This window comes from Azolla caroliniana, unplaced genomic scaffold, assembly GCF_043228905.1.
Source record: "Azolla caroliniana isolate FFs.n. ecotype wild unplaced genomic scaffold, voAzoCaro1.0.p SCAF_8, whole genome shotgun sequence".
Lineage (NCBI taxonomy): Eukaryota > Viridiplantae > Streptophyta > Polypodiopsida > Salviniales > Salviniaceae > Azolla > Azolla caroliniana.
The window spans coordinates 16,840,409-16,858,862 of record NW_028230443.1 but is presented as its reverse complement, the minus strand read 5'-3'; the positions used below and the strand labels follow the sequence as shown (position 1 = coordinate 16,858,862).

The following is an 18,454-nucleotide window of genomic DNA, read 5'->3' as shown; positions in this document are numbered from 1 at the left end:
CTTATTTATAAAAGTCATGCATTCTATGAGATAAAATAGGGGAATATAGAGAGTTAATTTATGGGGCGACATTGATATGTCATATACCATTGTACAAGAGTTATAAAGCAATGGACATAAATAGATTATGAATGCCTAATATTGAGAAAATATATAATAAATAATGATGAGCTTATGAACACCCTTAGATTTTCATGTTGAACCTTATGCCTATAGTTGCCGCATTTTGCCCAACCACATCTCATCTCATAGAACCATAGCTCATTCTTCAATATAGCATTCTACACTACCAGCCCATCCAGTTTGGTAACCTTACCTTCACACTGCAAATTATGATTCATAAGCAATAACAAATTGAATAAATACTAGTCTTAGTAAGAATGGAGGCAATAGATCTAGTTATTTAGTCTTTCGAAGGAATATGCAACAAACGCATAGTAAGACAAAGACAACAAGGACAACAATGGTGATGAGGAGGCCTAGACCAACACCACCCACACCACCATGACTAGCATTGCCTTTAACGTTGATATTACCACCACTAACATTATTGCCACCAGTACCACCACCTACATATCCATATTCACCACCACCAGTGCCACCTCCACTCCATCCGTTACCTCCTCCAGCACTTCCCCCACCTCCTTCCACTAACATGATGGCCATGGAGAGAATGAAGCTCGCGACAAACCATACAAGCATTACCTCTTGACCAAGCTTCCATGGCCTTGAGTAGCTTCCATAGCCACATCTTGAACTTCTTCTTCCCATCTTTGCCCTTGTGTTGCTCACTCCTCTCCCTCTACTAGGTGCTTACATTTCCTTAGGATCGTATCCTTATTATTATTGAGACCAATCAATTTCTTTTAAGAGAGTTACCCTCCCCTCCCTTTATCCTTTTTAGGCTCCATCAACTTTTGTTTTGTTTGTTTTATTTTTGTTCCTTTTTTTAGACTCTTTAGGCTCAATAAACTTTCATTTTGGTTGTTGTTCTTTATTTCTTTAAGACCCTTTATCATTTTAAGGGGGGGCCTCTTTAAAAAGTTCTTTAACAATAAAAGGGGAGATTCCCAAAGTTCCTTTTTCACTAGTGTTTCCTCACTATTGACTACTGAGATTCCCAATGTCCCATTTCACCAGTGTTTCCTCACTATTGACTACCACACCCCATACTTTATGACTATTTATCTTCGTATCAGTTGAGATGTCACGATTGACAATTATCTTTATGTGTATATCATCATTAAAGAATGCCTTATTCATTATAAAGTTGGTTTGTATGCCTAGCTATGAACTCAAACCATCGATCAAATTAAATATCATGCAAGCAATCTTGTCTCCTTAAATAATTTGTGTGTGTTTTGCATAATTTACCGAATTGGCATGGGTTGTTACACCTCTCTCTCTCTCTCTCTCTTCATAGCTTTGCTACTTGGCCAGCAATGGTATTGTTTTCATTTTTTTTATTTTGGAAAATGTGTTCATGGCAATGCTCGAACAATCATTTTATTAGGATAGGCCATGCATGACCTACAAAGCTTCAAATAATAAGAGTTTCAATACTATCAAACCCATTGCCCAAGGCTTGAACTGACATACCTTAGTTACAAAGAATAAGTTTTTCTCATTAGCACCACCATTATTTATCTATTCACTCTTAGATTAGTAAAAAGATGATCTCGTCCATCTATGCACAATAATCCATTTTTTTTAAAGACAACTATGGCATTGTACTTTCATACCAAATATGTGACCAAACACTTTGATTCTTTTACCTTTCTTGAAGCTCCAAGTTTTATATATCACATAGATTATAAAGCAAAAAACTCACCACGTTGAATCTTGTTGAGGAAATCAATTCATTTAAAAGGGTTTGGAAGCATTTACCTAACACAAAGTCATAAAAGTGTAGAATAATTTATTTGAACCAACTAGTCATGAATGAGTCTATTTTAATACTACTCGGGATTGTGTCCCTAATAATGAAGGAACATGAAAATAAGGCCTAAGAGATATGAAAGAGCATGAGGACTATATATGAACGAACGGCATGTGTGAGTTCATGGGAATATGTCCATTAAGGCTATTAGAGAATCCCTACTATAGTAGCATGATGAACCCAAAGTAATCAATCCTTGACCAATGGAGTTGCATTTCAATCGTCATGTTGCCAAGAGATGGATCCATGACCGTCTCCACCCCCCTCCAATAAGAGAAAGTAAGTTATATGCACACAATTATTTAATGGTTTGCTATGGCAAGCATTCCAAAGTAATAAGAATATTAAATAGATACTCCATCAAAACAATATTGCGGAAACATTTCATAGAATCGGCTATCTATTCTTCATATAAACTCCATTAACAATCAACTCATGTTGAGAATTTTTTGTGAAGGGAATAGTACTCAACGGTATGAAATAGGAAATGAAAACTTTATTATGCATGATAGTCCGACCGCCCAAAATCCACAAGTTTTGGGTTCATTCATCTCATTGTACTATTCTTTCAATCCCTAGATTGTGGAAATGAATTTTTCTAAAGCTTAAATTGCTATTGTCCATGATTTTAGAACTAAAAGATGAAGAGTCTTTATGAAGACCGCAACTCTTAACCCATTGCTCAATATCTAAACCCCTGACCTTAATGTTGTCAAGTCATAACCTTGATTACAACATCATGTTTCTACATTTTAAATATTTCTAGGTAACCTTGTAAAGCTATAACAAATCATTCGTCAAGATGTTTTTTAGGCTCACATGTTATGCACAAAGGCCATGCTTTCACGTTGTGCTTTACCACATGCGTTATCTTCTTGGCTTCATTTTGATGATATTTAACAACAAATTACTTCCTTTTAACATCAATATTGAGATTTAATTATTCTCTTTGGATTTACCATGGGCACATAAACTATCGTTTATAATCAATATGAATCATTTGATACATTGGAAAATTTGTTAGGGGATATGTTTTACGGAATTAGGTTTAAAGGCTGAATAAGAAATTTAAAGTTTATGTTGAATGGGACACTACACTCATTCTACACTATAGATGTTCACACTTGTTCTAATGTGTGTCCAATACATTATGTTGTTGGGTCAAAAACAATAACTTACCTTGAAGATACTTAGAATATTTGTAAGTTTTTAGTTTTGCAAGGCGAAAATGCCCATAAGTGACTTAATGTGTCTAAGCTTCTAGAAATTACCCAACTCTCTATGCTCAAAATTATTAATTACAATCCAAGCATCCCTTAGGATGGAGTAAAATGTGTAGGCTTTAGATTGTCAACAAAGAAAGATATTGCAACTTAGTGTCCAATTTGTAACAACATTATCAACTACCCTAGGTTCCTAGAGTCTTATTGGAGATCGTGGCGGTGTGAACACTACTATTGTGAGCGCAACTATAGCTAATAACCTAATAAAGCAATAAGCAAGAGTTATTCTAGAGCATGAGCATGAGATAAAGGTCAATGATTTGAATGTGAGTTTACATATGCGGTGCATAGTACTTTAAGGGTGATCTAAAACCAACAATTTCAATTAACCCATCATATTGTAGACTTAATCATGTGCAATTTTGCCAAAACCAAGATGTGTGACAAAAATATAGAAAATATATAGCAAATTAGGAACCAAATTGTTCTAAGATATCGTGGTGAATTTTTGCTTAACATGTCTAATTAGTTCAATTTAATCGATGAAACTAAGAAAACATTGAAACCAATGTTTATTGTTGTAATGCAATAAATGTATCATGTATATAAATAAAAATAGCACTCATTCATCTCACTTTAAAATTCAACCTATATTGTAATGAGAATGAAATCATACACACAAGATGGAATGCAGAAGACGATGTTGTAAGCTAATTGAATTCTATAATAACATGTTACATAATCATGATGTCATTGTTGGTACACTAAATGCTATAATACCTAGTGATAAATGGAATGTCATAGATCGTGCATTAAACTACAATAATAAAGCGAATGACCATATATAGGTCTTCGTCTTAAAGCCTAGTTTTTAAAGTGGTTTATGAGAGTTCATATTATCACATGGAGCATTTGTAAGGTATACCCTTGTCCTCAACAACCTTGTCCATAGGCCAGCATTAGGTGGATACAATGATGCCCAAATTTATGGTGACAAGAATTTTTGGAAACAAGTACCAATCAACAAAGACTTAGTTTGAGCTGAACTGAACGACATAGAACACAATTTAACAGTTTTAATGGTTCAGTTCGGTTTGATTGGGTTTGAGCATTTGTAAACAGTTTTGTTTGGCTTAGGGGTTCATGTGTTCAACTTGATTTGGTTGATCTTTTATCAACAAAATTGTTTGCAATTTGAATGGCTTAAACAGCTTAAAGGTTTAGGGTTATGAACTTTTTGTAATATTTATTAAATATGACTTATAGAGTTTTAATTAAGAACTTAATAGCTATAGCTTATTGATACAATAAGTTATAAAATTTAGGTTCAATATTTTCATTATTTTCATTTAGGGCCTAAGGTTTAAGATATAGTGTTTAGGGTTTGAATTTAGTCTCATCTCTTGCCTTTCATGTTTATCACGTGATATTATTATTTTTCAAAATCTTCAAGTTTAGGTGAATTTATTGTTTGTTATGCTCCATATTTAGTTAGTGGTTTAAACTTTAAATCATTTGACAAATTGAATATTTTATTAATATAAAGTATCTATTTGATTTTAATTAGTGGTTTGTTAAAAATATGATTTAAGTGTTTGTTAATAATAATATAGCTTTGAAATTTCAAGTGAATTGTCATCGACAATTTGGTTTACACCAAACCGAACCAAAAAATCATGAATTAATGACTTAATGGTTTGTAAATTTCTTGAACCTTTGGCTTAAACTTGGAAATCACTCAAACAAATTGGTTCGACTGGTTTTAGTTTGAATGATTTTGGTCTAACAAGTTTTGTGCTTTAGTTCAGTTTAAGTTTCAATATGGTTTGTTTTGAAACAATTTGAGTTTGAGACCTCCAAATTGAACCGAACCTATTGTCAATTGCTAGAAAGGAGCTTTGATTTAAGTATCATTACATAATGATGATTGAATGGAAAAAATACAAACTTGGGCATTTTAAACCTAATATTAATTAGAATTATTCATCAAAATGTGATTAGAGCAATAAGACATTGCAAGACATTGCAAAGTGACACAATTCTAAGAGTAGGGAAAATACAACTAGTTGGGCATTTCAAGCCTAGAAACACTAGAATGAATCAATTAAAGGAAATCAATTCGTGACATAGTATTTTTTAATATTCTCACGAGGTTAGATGCATGACATATGAGATCCAAAAGGAGCCATCACATGACGAGTCTTCCTGTGTTGATGTTGAGAGTGTACTAGCGTATGTGGCTTGTGCCTTTTCTTAAGGCTATTCCCATGCTTAAGTAGAGAGCATATAATATTTGTTAAGACAATATGATGGGTCCCCCCAACTTTTGAGAAGTTGTATCAGGTTGGTGCATTGGTTATTTGGTTAAGATGGGAAAGCATTATCAAATTATCATAAACATGTCACATCATAACGTGTGATGCTCCCCACCTCCACCTTGAAAGAGAGATGGACAAATGGATGGTTCTAGAATTCCTTGATTTTGAGCGTGGCGCATGTGGAGATGATGCAATTTATATGTCGGTTCTCTTCATTTTCTTTGCAAGGTTATATGTTGAAGTCTTTGTTTTTGTTGGTGAGATTTTGATTTTTTGTCATTCATGTGTCAATTCTCTTTTACTCAGCTTTCAAGATTAATATATATGAAGGATATTGAGTTAAACATGTTTTTTTGTTGATAATTCAGATTCTTCATTATGCTTTCTTGCATATGGCATTGTCTTTTACGCATAGAAGGTGACATGTGCATGTTCATTATTTTTTGTAATGGAATTTGTGTTTATGTGTTCTATAGAGATCCTTCATGACTTGGGAGTGTGCAAACTTTGATGTTTTTTACCTTTATTTTTTGTCTTGCATCTGACATTTCTACTCATCATCTTCATCACATGTCCACTTAATTTGGAAATTTGCCTTGATTGTCAACTCTTAATATCGATATCCACGCAACCAAACACAAGTTGTGTTTAGAAATCAAAACTTTGGGACAAGTTGTGTTAGTTGAAATGCTAGATTTTTATATGGTGAATTGTAATGGTAGCATATGGATCTCTTGACATTAAAGTGCTTGTCAATTTGCGTTGTTAGCTTTTCATGTGTTAGAGACAACGTGGATAACGTACTCATTGTTCAGAGCTAAAGGGCTCATATATGATTTATTTATCACAAGGATCCTAGACACAATAAGTTAAATTTAGCCATTCAATTAAAGATAACAAAGGCCATTTTTAAGTTTTAAGTGGTAGCTCCATTGCCAATTGTCTGAATTTGTGTAACGTGATTGAATTATATAATTTATCTAAACAAAGTGTGTTGTGTTTAGCTTTGATTGCCTTAAAAGAGCATCACGATAGGAGTTTGGCCTTTGGACAAACTTTGATTCTTAAAGCATAAAGTAGGAATCGACAACAGTTTGGTTTCAACATAACTAGTTTGGCCTTGTCCAAACCAAACCGGTTAAGCTTTAACCGGTTTGGCCAAACTAGTTAAGCCTAAATCGGTCTAGAAACCAATTTCACCAAACCATTTAAGCCTTAACTGATTTGGGAACCAAGTTGGCTTGCGCCTTGCCAAACCAAGCTAAAGCCTGAACCCAACCAAACTAAACAACCAAATCGTTTAAAAAAATGTTTAACAACTCGGTTCAGGTCTGAGCCAAGCCATTGCTGATTCCTAGTATCAAGTATATCTACAAGAGACTTGAGTGTCAAAAAGTGTTTTAATGTTTAGGTTTGGTTACCTTAAACTTATCGTGCCAAGAATTTACATTTGAAGACTTGAGGAATTATTTTTATCGGGTAGATTGCAAAATGATTAAGAATAGTTTTGTGTTTATTGTGTGGATACTTTTTAATCCCTCAATACATCTTCTCCCTTAGTGAAAATTGTGGGATTAGTGGAGTGTTTTTTCCCCATAATGGCGTGCTAAACTTGTTAATACAAAATCAAGTGATTTAACTAGCAAACTTTTGGTTAAAACTTATGTCAAATAGACATCCAGATTATCTATGCAAAAGCAATGTCATATAAGCAAAGCCACGTGTATTAAAGCAAGCTTATATCGATATGTCAATAGCTTATATCGATATGCATTGATAGTTCCTTTAGGATGATTGGATTGTTTACTAACATTACTTATTTGTCATGATGTTGATTACAATTGTTTCCATTGTGTCTTAAAATTTCAAAATGAAAAGCCATATTAAGAGAATATACTAGATGGTTAAGGTAAAATATATTATGATGAAAGATATAACATTCAAGAACAAGATAGTAGATGGTTGAGATATAAATATTTCGATAACTAAGAAAAAGAAGGAACGCTAACTAACATACTATTTCAGAAAAAGAAGGGGGAAGGGTTTGGTTAAGTATTATTCGGCATCCTAGTGTTGTGTTTTAGTATATATTTCCCTAGTGTTTTAGTGGAAATCCCTAGTGTTTTAGTGGAAAATGTACAAAAGCTTTCATGAATGAAGTTATTTGGTTAAGTATTATTCGGCAAAACTTATACTTGAGAAGGATGCAAGACAAGGTGCATATGGAGAGTTCAAAGGACCAATCATTGCTAGTTCTGATATGGACAACAAAATAATGTATGTTGATGTTAGAGTCTAACAATCGTTTAAGCAAATCATAAGGAATTATAGACCAAATAAAGAAAAAAGGGTTGCCAACTACCCAACAACACCCTAGCAATGGTTTGAGATGAACCTGAACCTCCTTGATGTCCCATACCATAGAGTGTTAATGTGATCCGTACCTTGGGTTCCACGAAGATCCCACACGTTTAGCGAACAAGAGTCATAGCCATACTTAACATAGTTTCAGCATAAGTCTTCTTATGTAGGCAAAATTCCTAGGCCCTTGTTTGTTTACGAACTTGACTACTTCATGTAATGTGGTCAAGTGATAATGCACTTAATAGTCATCTCACACTATAGAATTGTAATCCAATTCATACCCATGTTCCTTTTCAGCATTAGGCCACACTTACTCATCATAAGATTAGGCAAAAGTATGGAAAACCTATTTCATGATCATTTATGGTTATGCATGTAACGACCAATGCATTGCAATTGCTCGAAATTTTCATTATCTCAAAACCTCCCCAATTTGAGTAATATAGGTACATCTTTGTTGAATTTGGTGAAGGACAAATTGTTTACACTATTCAATGTACTATTTGTAATGTTATTCTATATACTATCCCTTATACAATTGCTCTTGCAATGTCTGCTTGTTACCTTCTACTTATGGCACTAAGTGCAATGAGATGTTCTTTTATGTAATACTCTACAACATCTTTTGTTAGCTATGTTGAAGGAGTAGACATTGCTTAATTGGCAATCATTTCATATACATGACCATCTAAACTACTAAACAAGCTTTTAAGAAGAGAGTGAACAAGAGAGCTGCATGCTTTCTATGTAAGAAGTTAGAACAAACTTGGAAAACTATGATTGCATTATTGATTATTTTTCACAATAAAAGAGTTCAAAAGTTTATGATCTCAAAATGTTTGTAAAGCTTCCAAATCTCGTGTACTTTACGTGAAACTAGCCACACAACGCAACAAGTACTAAGAGATCTTCTTTCAGTCTTTCACTTATGCAATATTCTATTATGTCTTTTGTTGGCTCTTCATTGAATGTGTGTAAATGTTGCTTAATTAGAAAGCATTTCATAATATTACCATTCAATTTTACAACACAAAAATCTAGGAAAAGCACGATTGCACTATTGATTGTTTCACACAGTGAAAAACATTTCGACAGATTATGAATCTAGGAATGCTTGTAAGGCTTCAAAACCTCATGTAAATTGAGACAAGACGAGCCATGAGGTTGCATTGCCTCTTTTGCTAAACAACTCAAGGCCCGAGCTCGAACCCTCATTTCTTCCCCTTCTTCGTCTTCCATTAGCAATCTCACAAGCCTCTCCACTTCTTCTTTGCTCACCATCCCATCCTTCGAAGCCTTGAAACTCTTCCCAACCTTCCATTCATCCACCATCCACTTCCGATTCATCATTTGATCAGCAAAGTACGGCCAATTCAATGTCGGAACTCCCATGCTTATGCTCTCCAAAGTAGAGTTCCAACCACAATGTGTTAAGAAACCGCCCACACTCCTATGTGATAGAACAAGAGCTTGAGGAGCCCATGATGTAATATAAACTCGACTCTCCTCTTCGCTCTCTCCACCAAGGAAACTTGGTGGAATCAATGGAGAAACAAGCTCTTTTATATCGGGCCTAATAGCCCATAGAATAGGTCTTTTTGAAGCCTCTAGGCCAAGCACAAGCTCTCGGAATTGATCCCGAGATAAGCTCGCGATGCTTCCAAATGAAATATAAAGTACCGAAGAGTCTTTTTGTTTATCAAGCCACGATAAACATCCGTCGTCCTCGGCCCAAAGTCCAGTGCCAGTTCGGTCATCGTCACCACGAGAACCGCCCATTGACAACAATGCCGGAGGAAGAAATGGACCGGCTGGAAGGACCCGGTATTCTTCTTGCAATGAAAGCAACAAGTCTTTCTCGAGGTCATAGAATGTGTTGATCAAAATGAACTCCGCTTCTTGTAATCGCTCGAATGGCCGAAGTTTGAATTGAAACATGTAATTAGATGCATCGGAGGTGGTCTGGAAGAAGGATGGTAGATCGTATGGGTCTAGAGGAGGGTGCCCGGGTATGCTTGTGATAGGTTCTTTTCTTGAGACTTCTGCTCGAGAGCATAAAAGTTAGAATAATCACCACAACAAAAATGCCCAACAAGGAATGAAAATCCTAAATTGGAGATGGCCTTTTTATTCGAGGATAATCAAAGAAAAAACGACTAACAGCTTGCAGTGATATTTGGTGCTCATGGTTAGGAAATGTAAGAATTTATAGTGAATCGAACTAATGACCCCATGATCTCGACTCTCGAACATGATTCTAATTTTGTTGGTCTCTTATAGGGCATTTCTCTTTTCATTCATTGATCTTCTCTCCATAATCTCTCTTCGATGTATTCTCTAGTTTGGTCTCGTAGTTCATTTTGAGATGGGATCGACCAAAGGAATTCTGGGAAATACCTGAATGCGAGTCTCATACGGAAAAATGATGAAACCACAGGGGCATTCCATAGGAATGGAATCGGTTCAGTTTCGGCTTAACTTAACCGGTTTGGGAGTTTTCAAACTTGAAACGAACCAGCTCCCAAACCGGTTAAGCCTTGACCCATTTGACCAAACGGGTTACGCATAAAATTTGTTTAGGAACCGGTTTATCCAAACCGATTAATGCTTAACCAGTATACACACACCTATTAATCTTTAACCGATTTGGGAACTGGATTAGCCCATAATGGTTCGGTTCGGCTTGTGCCATCTCCCAAACCGGTTAAGCCTTGACCCGTTTGACCAAACGGGTTACGCATAAAATTGTTTAGGAACCGGTTTATCCAAACCGATTAATTCTTAACCAGTATACACACACCTATTAATCCTTAACCGATTTGGGAACTGGATTAGCCCATAATGGTTCTGTTCGGCTTGTGCCATCTCAAACCGAGCTGAACTAAACCGCAAAACTGTTTAGAAACGGTCGATCGGTTCAGTTTAGGCTTGAGTTGAGCCAGTGCCGATTCCTAGGCATTCGGGAAATGCCCTAATCCTGATAATACAAAGACAGAAAGAAAACAAAAGAGGCAAAGGGAATATAATTGCCTGTGATAGGTATGTATCCATCGCGAATCAATGCCGGTACATGAAGATTGACCGCGAAGCTCGCTGCCGACTGAAGCCACACAGCGACACGAGGGAGCCCCAATTTGTTGGCAATGTCTTGGGTAAACAACATGAGAACATCCGAAACGATACACACCGGAGGATTAGGGCTGGGTTCAGTAGGGTTAGTACAGTTTTCAGGGCTATGATTATCAGGGGAATTAAGGTTTGGGTCATGGTTATCGACCAAATTAGGGTTTGGGCTTGCGATCCGTGATTGATGGAGGAGCTGAAGCATTAGGGCTTCGAAAGGTGCGGGCATACGCCGATCTATGGCTTCCGAAAGGCGGCCGAGGTCGGACATCCGATCATAGTCATCGGGAAAGCCATCAGGTATGTGAGCCAAACGTATGTCTTCACAAATTAGGTTTTTCGAAGAAGACGAAGAAGAAGAAGCGGAGGCGAGAATCCGATGGTGATTATGATCTGTATTGAGGAAGGTGATGGTGAAGCCCTGAGAGACCATCTGTTTGGCTAGCTGCATGAAAGGGTTGATGTGGCCCTGTGCAGGGTAAGGAACCATGACCACATGAGGCTTAATTAGGTAATCTGAAGAACCCATGAATGACCTAGTCTTTCTTCTTCTGCTGCTTCTTCTGCTTCTTCTTCTTCTTCTTCTTCTTCCTGCATCAGCTGCTTATACTCTATCCTCTCTATGTATCTACACTTCCAAAGATTTGGGCATTTTCTTACTAATCTGAAGAACCCATGAATTACCTGGTCTTTCTTCTTCTTCTTCTTCTTCTTCTTCTTCTTCTTCTTCTTCTTCTTCTTCTTCCTGAATCAGATTCTTCTCCTCTATCCTCTCAATGTAACTACACTATCAAAGATCTGGGCATTTTCTAACAGATCTTTAGAACCCATGAATTACCTGGTCTTTCTTCTTCTTCTTCTTGTTTCTGAATCAGCTTCTTCTCCTCTATCCTCTCTATAATGATCTATGACTTCTCTTTCAAAGATTTGGGCATTTTCTCACCATGATTCTCCTCACTATACATATTGCTTGGCCGCGCCCAAACACGTCTACTCCGGGGGCAACAGAGGCTTTTCCACACATTTGTCCGCCCGGACAAGGGCCATACGGATCGAGGGATCACACAGGAGCTTGCCAGCCTTCTACAGTTATGAAATGGTTGTGGTGTAGTTGTTTTGAACCGGGCTCTAAATGATGGCCGAGAAACTCTCCCTGTCCCACAAAGATACTGCTCATAGAGCTGAAACCACTCGAGGGCACGAGGGACCTCCCTCCCCGATGCACCTCGCCTAACAATTGGCAACTATTCGGTTCGGTTCTGTTCTGTTTGGTTTGAGAGGGTCAAACTTGAATCGTTTAAAAAAATCGAGACTCAAACCGAACCGATACAAAAAATTCAAGCTCAAACCAAACGGTTTTATAGACTCTCAAACCTTTAAACCGCTAAATTGTTAAAATCGCGGTTTCACAGTTCGGTCTTAGTTTTCAAGCTAGGTCAATTTTCAAAATTTATTTCCTTAAACTGTTTGAACCACGGTTTCAAAGCGTTTAAACCGAAAACCGTTAAATAAAAAAAGGCTTGAACCAGACTAGTAAATCCCCAAACCGAACCGAACCATTTACACTATTACGTTGCGGTTTGGGTTCAAACCGAACCATTGCTGATTGTGAACCTCGCCTATAGATATAGATAGGTAGCTTGTGTTTTGAGCATTGCTTGCGAAATGAAGCAAGCTCATGATGGATGACTTTTCTAAAGGACGGGTTTATTTAGTAAGCTTGTGATGGACAACTTTGCTAAGGGAACCATGAGTTTATTAACATGGGTGTTGTATCCACAACCCTAGGGTTTAATCCCCACCTAACCCCTTTCATTACTTGCCTAATACATGTGTAACCCTTACTTGTGAGAATCTAAACAAACACATTGAACAATGTGGGAAAATACTATAAAAAAGAGGACGGGCCCCAGTACATGTAGAGAGAGGTTCATTAGGTTAGTTGTGAGCCAAAAGGAGTTTCCAACCCGGAGGAGTGTCTGTGATTTCAATTTTAGGGTTTAAGGAGAGGTCGTTAGTTCATACATTAGTACCATTCATGCAGCAAAGCTCTAACTTCATACACATGTTCCTCCTTCTTCAAACCTAAAGTACGATTCATGCCTGAACTTGGTGATATGGGACACTAATGAGGAGCTCAAATCCATCTCTCTCACCTTCACCAGGGATCCTTTCTTCCTTATTTTCCCCCTTAATTTTGCTTAATATTAAGGGAAAGGTCAATGTGGGCGGGAAGCACCCACATACAACTTTTGCCTTGTTAACACTAAAAATAGCATCTCAATGAACACTTCTATTTGGCACTGCTTCCAAACCCATCTAATCTAATATGCTTGCCTCTTGGGAGCTTCCATTTGGCAATCCTTCCAAACCCATCTAATCTAATATGCTCGCCTCTAGGAAGCTTCCATTTTGGCAATGGCCACGAAATCCATCCATGTCATTTGCCAGCCAGCCTCCCGGAAGCATCCATGTGGCAAATGCCACGGAAGCCATCTCTTCCTCGGCTGGGATCACGGCTTGGAAAGGCGAGATGTAGGCCCACGTGTTCGGAATGTATGCGAAGGTTTTAGAGATGTGGGTCGCAGGTTCGAGACTTGCCATCGCCCAAATCCTTCTATTCTTATTCTTATTCTTCTTCATTTGTTGTTGTTGTTGTTCTTCTTCTAAGGCATACATTTTAGGTCATAGGTTCGAACCCTGTCATCGCCCAAAACGTCTTCTTCTTCTTCATTTGTTGTTGTTCTTCATCTAAGGCATACATTTTAGGTCACAGGTTCGAACCCTGCCATCGCCCAAAACGTCTTCTTCTTCTTCTTCTTCTTCTTCTTCTTCTTCTTAATGCATACTTTTTAGGTCACAGGTTCGAACCCTGCCATCGCCCTAAACGTCTTCTTCTTCTTCTTCATCATCTTCTTCTTTGTCTGCTTCTGATTTCTTCAGTCGGCGCCATGTCGTCCTCCGGATCCGATTCCGACTCCGAAGGATCGCCATGGATCCCTCTCAGCCAGAGGCCCGAGTGGTCGGACGTCGCCCCTCTCCCTCAGGACGACGGCCCTCACCCTGTCGTCCCCATCCTCTACACCCCGCAGTTCCGTGAAACCATGGATTTCTTCAGAGCCGTGCTTTCCATGGATGAGCGTAGCCATCGCTCCCTCCTCCTCACGGAAGAGGTTATCTATCTCAATGCAGGGAATTACACGGTATTTATCTCTCTCTCTCTCTCTCTCCCTCTCTCTCCTCTATTTTTTTTTTTCCCATTTCCATCAGAAGATTATTGTTTTTGGAATGCCCAGGTAATGGTGTTTTAGAATGGATACGATAAAGTTGTATTTCTTTTCTCTCGAGGTTGAAGAGCTAGAAATGTATATGTCTTTAAGTTAATGTTCTGTCTCTGGTTGGAGCTTTGGTGCTAGGGAGCTTGGTAACAAAGTCCAGCTGAGTGTCTTCATGATTTCAAATTCTGTTGCACTATGGCTATAATGTCTGAAAATTCAGAACATGTATATTGCTTGCTTTCCTGTGTTTATCTTGAATGGAACTTTTTTAAGTGCATAAGATCGTGACTGTGCATGGAATTGGTGGTAATAAAGAGACAGGCCTTCGTTGCAGCCTCTGTATTGTGTTTTGTAAAACTGCACTGGTTCATTGCATTGCATGTCAGAGAATCTTCTTGTTGCATGAGAATGAAACCTCAATGATTATTATAGAAAATGTGGGAGGAATCTGCAGGTGAAGCCTTGATGGTAGTGATAGCAAGTTCCAATTCAATGTTTTGTAACGTACAAGGAGGAACTTAGGGTTTGTGCTTGCTGTCGAGCTTGTATATTCTAGCAATAGCAGATATACTCTCCATAAGTATGAGAGAACATGAGTAAAGTATAAGTAAAATATATGCTTGTAAAACAACGTTTTACTCTTATCCATGAAATAAATTTGTGCAATGAGTTTGGGTTTTAGATCAAGGTATGTAATTGTCCTAGCCTGTTGCTATCAATGTGAGTTTTATTGTTGAAAAAAATATTAATGATGTTTCTTCATCATGGTCAACATAGCTGACAAATGTTTTCCCAGGTTTGGCATTTCAGGAGGCTTGTTTTAGAAGCGTTGTCTTATGATCTTTGGAAGGAGATGGAGTTCATTGGAAGAATAGCGCAGTTAAATTATAAGAATTATCAGATTTGGTAACCCCTAAAACTTGTCTGACAACTAGAATGGCTCTAATTCACAGATTAATGAGCTATACGATATTTCTAGGCATCATCGAAGATGGACAGCTGAAAAATTGGGTCCTGCAGCTAAAGAAGCTGAGCTGAGCTTCACTGAGAAAGTGTTTCTAGATGATGCAAAAAATTACCATGCATGGTCTCATCGACAGGTTTGCAAAGCTCTTTGGCTGACAAACTAGGTTGATAAGGATTTGAAATTTAAATTTTTAGTTGTATAGACAATGTTGTTAAGAATGGATTTTAAGTGTGACCTGGGTAATAGGGGTTTGAATATTCGGGATACTTTTATGGAAGCATTTGTAAACATGCAATTTGGAGATTGCTGAATATGTGTCTTCTATTTGCATGCAGTGGGTACTTAAAGCTTTAGGAGGATGGGAATCAGAGCTAGATTTCTGTGGCAGGTTATTACAAGAAGATATTTACAACAATTCTGCTTGGAATCAGGTGCTATATGTATTCTAATTTGTCATATTTGGTCCTCTATATGTTTTATTTTCTACTATGTAGAGCATGCACTACAACCACCACTGGTCTCTCTTATTGTCTCTACCATTTTGTGGTAGAACTGATCTATTAAGCTGATCAACTCTGCAAAAATAGAAAAGATAATGCCTGCAGAATAGGTCTACGAAAGACGAGGCTTACAGATGTTTTAAGTCTGGATGTATTATGATCTAGTTATGGCAAGCCTAAATGTTTTTCATCCCTATGAAAGAGTGACTTTGAAATGGAAAGGAACAATGTCAGTCTATAGTGAGCTAAAGAATTTCACTTCCTTCGCAGCGATACTTTGTTATAAAGAATAGCCCATTGCTTGGTGGATTAGAGAGCATGCGGGAATCAGAATTGAAATATTGTGAAGATGCCATAGCTATCGATTCTGGAAATGAGAGTCCATGGAGATACCTCAAAGGACTTTACAAAGGCGACAATGTAGAGCTTGTCAAGAGCAAGGCTATTGCGAATATTTGCATCCATGAACTAAGAAAGAATAGTGCTTGTATATTTGCATTAGATCTTCTTTTGGATCTCATTTTGTTGGGATATGAAGCTTCTCGTCATGACTTGTGTGGGCCACTTGGTTTAGATGATGAGATCTCTAATCCTTATGAGATTGCTTGTTTTGTGTGTTTGCGCTTGAAAGAGATCGATCCTATGCGTACTCTTTATTGGAGTTGGCGTCGAGCAACACTCCCTTCTACGCTTTCAGGTGGACAACAAGTTTAACAGAAGAGTCTTTAAATGTTGTTTACTTATATTACTCTTGATCAATATGACAAAAAGTTTATGGGGGTTGTGTATAACATAGAGGAGGGAAGCAAGTGGGATGACGTCAGGTCTCAAGGTAGGGTTTTATTGCATTAGTTATCTCTTTCTTTGAACTAACTTGTCCTGCCTTAATTGATTATTGAGAATGCATAAAACTTCATCGACCAAATTACTTTTAATAACATCAAATGCTATAACTGCATTAGTTTTCATGCCATCCTTTTTTGGGATGCTATGCAGAACAATGAAAAGGGGTAAGTGTCAACAAAAATGAGGTTTGTTTTTTTTGAAAAAACCTGTGAGTACTTCTTTGAAATTCGTTGTAATTGACTTATTACAGATGAAAGCCTTCTTTATCATTGTCACGCTTTGAAGGATTTTGGAATAATGTTGTGAAGTTCTCAGAAGATTCTAACGTGCATTTCTTTTAAGAGACCCGGTTTCAGCTCAAACCGAACTGAACTGTTAAACCGTGGCTTAATGGTTTATTGGTTCAAAAATAAATAAACCGTTTGGTTTGGTTTGGTTTTAAATGTTATGATCTGGTTTGGTTTTGGTTCGGTTTGGTTTTGAATTTCATGGTTTAGCGATTTCGGTTTAAAGGTTTGGTTTAACGGTTTAAAGGTTTATAGGTTAAAAAATATTCCTAAATTTTCACCTCTAGGCTAACTTTCAACTTTTAATTTTAAACCTCTAGGCTTTAACTTATTAAATTTTATATACATTATAAGTAGAGTGTCCTTTTGATGTATGATTATCAAATTTATGATAAGTACGATGACCAAAATTATAATATGTATGATGACTAAATATATGATAGGTATGATGACCAAATTTATAATAAGTGTGATAACTAAATTTATGATGATTTTCACATAGATTTATGATAATTAATATCACAAAAAAATGATTTGGTTTGGTTTTTATTATAAATAAATGGGCCTTAAAACCGAACCGAACCGAAATCGAACCGGGCCCATTGCTATTTATTGGTTGGCTTTGCCTTACTCAGCATGTTTTTAACTTGCTTGTACTTAGTGTAAAGAGGATTCGACAAATACAATCATCTTAATAGTCTCATCATTAGGCCCTTGTGAAGTAAATCTTGTCATGATCTAGGTTGTGGCTAAATTGTTGATAATTTGCTTGAGTTATGACAGTTGGTATCCCAGAAATAGTGCTCGGATCTGCAATGATGTGCACTTTTGCAACAAAAATGATGAGCACCATGTAGCTAAACACAAAATGTGGTGGACCCTTCTTTAGAGACCCTATTATGAGCTTTTTTCATATCACATTCTCAGCCATATTGCAAAAATACAAACAATAATCACCAAATATACCTGGTTGTTAGACATTAAGAATAGGAGGTTACACTTTAACTCCAATAAATTCCATTGTACCTTCTACTTTGGTAAGAGTTTGTGCATAAGTAATGGATGAAGAAAATCTTCAATCTATTCACAAATCTATACTGTACAGATCATGATCACAAGTGATCCTCTTAACATTACCAAACAAGTGATTTTCTCACTTAAAAGCTTTGGAACTCTTGGTGGTTTGGTTTTTATCACAATACAAAGTCATTATGCATACTTGTGTTAAAAAATGCTAATATAACAAACTACAGCCATTTGAGTATTTCTCCAATGGTCACAATCTGTTCCTAGAGCTTATGGACATGTGTAATTTACTGTCTGCAGTTGGGTTAAAAGCACAAATATATCAAAGTACGACCATTTGAGTATTTCTCAAATGGCCACAATTTGTTCCTCAAGCTTGGTTGTGCCCTTTGTCGGACTCTTTTTTACCTTACAATCCATTTTTCCTACTGCTCTGTATGGTTGGCACAATCTCCCACCTTTTCTTTGGATTTGCTGAAGATTGTTGTTGGACAAACTTTGCTTGTATTTCTGATCAATCCCTTCATTAATGTGTTCTATTCCTGTAATGTCTGAGTCTGATGATATACTTTAGGAACAAGAA

The 18,454-nt window shown here is 37.0% G+C and overlaps 2 protein-coding genes across 3 annotated transcripts; one reads left to right on the top strand and one right to left on the bottom strand.

The window, feature by feature from the left end:
• Positions 1 to 8,825: 8,825 nt before the first annotated feature.
• LOC147861123 (UDP-glycosyltransferase 85A5-like) lies at positions 8,826 to 11,910 on the bottom strand. 2 transcript variants are annotated; one of them, XM_087323381.1, is made up of 3 exons: positions 11,806 to 11,910; positions 10,875 to 11,651; positions 8,826 to 9,886 (listed from the first exon to the last, which is right to left on the bottom strand). In XM_087323381.1, the coding sequence occupies exons 2-3, from the start codon at positions 11,494 to 11,496 to the stop codon at positions 8,949 to 8,951; spliced, it is 1,560 nt and encodes a 519-aa protein (XP_087179507.1). In that variant the 5' UTR covers positions 11,497 to 11,651; positions 11,806 to 11,910; the 3' UTR covers positions 8,826 to 8,948. The 2 variants fall into 2 exon arrangements, with proteins under 2 accessions (XP_087179507.1, XP_087179508.1); XM_087323382.1 differs by having other exon boundaries at positions 10,875 to 11,515; positions 11,806 to 11,904.
• Positions 11,911 to 13,717: 1,807 nt separating this feature from the next.
• Positions 13,718 to 16,503, top strand: FTA (farnesyltransferase A). Its single transcript, XM_087323984.1, has 6 exons — positions 13,718 to 13,743; positions 13,911 to 14,170; positions 15,042 to 15,151; positions 15,225 to 15,345; positions 15,548 to 15,643; positions 15,983 to 16,503. Exons 2-6 carry the CDS (start codon positions 13,919 to 13,921, stop codon positions 16,424 to 16,426), a joined length of 1,023 nt encoding a protein of 340 aa, XP_087180110.1. The 5' UTR covers positions 13,718 to 13,743; positions 13,911 to 13,918; the 3' UTR covers positions 16,427 to 16,503.
• Positions 16,504 to 18,454: the final 1,951 nt, after the last annotated feature.

Coding starts and splice junctions, on each gene's coding strand:
- LOC147861123 (XM_087323381.1), bottom strand. CDS start 11,496: ATGGGTTCTTCAGATTACCTAATTAAGCCTCATGTGGTCATGGTTCCT. Junction 9,887..10,874: donor TGGATACATACCTATCACAG/GCAATTATATTC, acceptor GCTCTCGAGCAG/AAGTCTCAAGAAAAGAACCT.
- FTA (XM_087323984.1), top strand. CDS start 13,919: ATGTCGTCCTCCGGATCCGATTCCGACTCCGAAGGATCGCCATGGATC. Junction 15,152..15,224: donor TATAAGAATTATCAGATTTG/GTAACCCCTAAA, acceptor CGATATTTCTAG/GCATCATCGAAGATGGACAG. Junction 15,346..15,547: donor ATGCATGGTCTCATCGACAG/GTTTGCAAAGCT, acceptor ATTTGCATGCAG/TGGGTACTTAAAGCTTTAGG.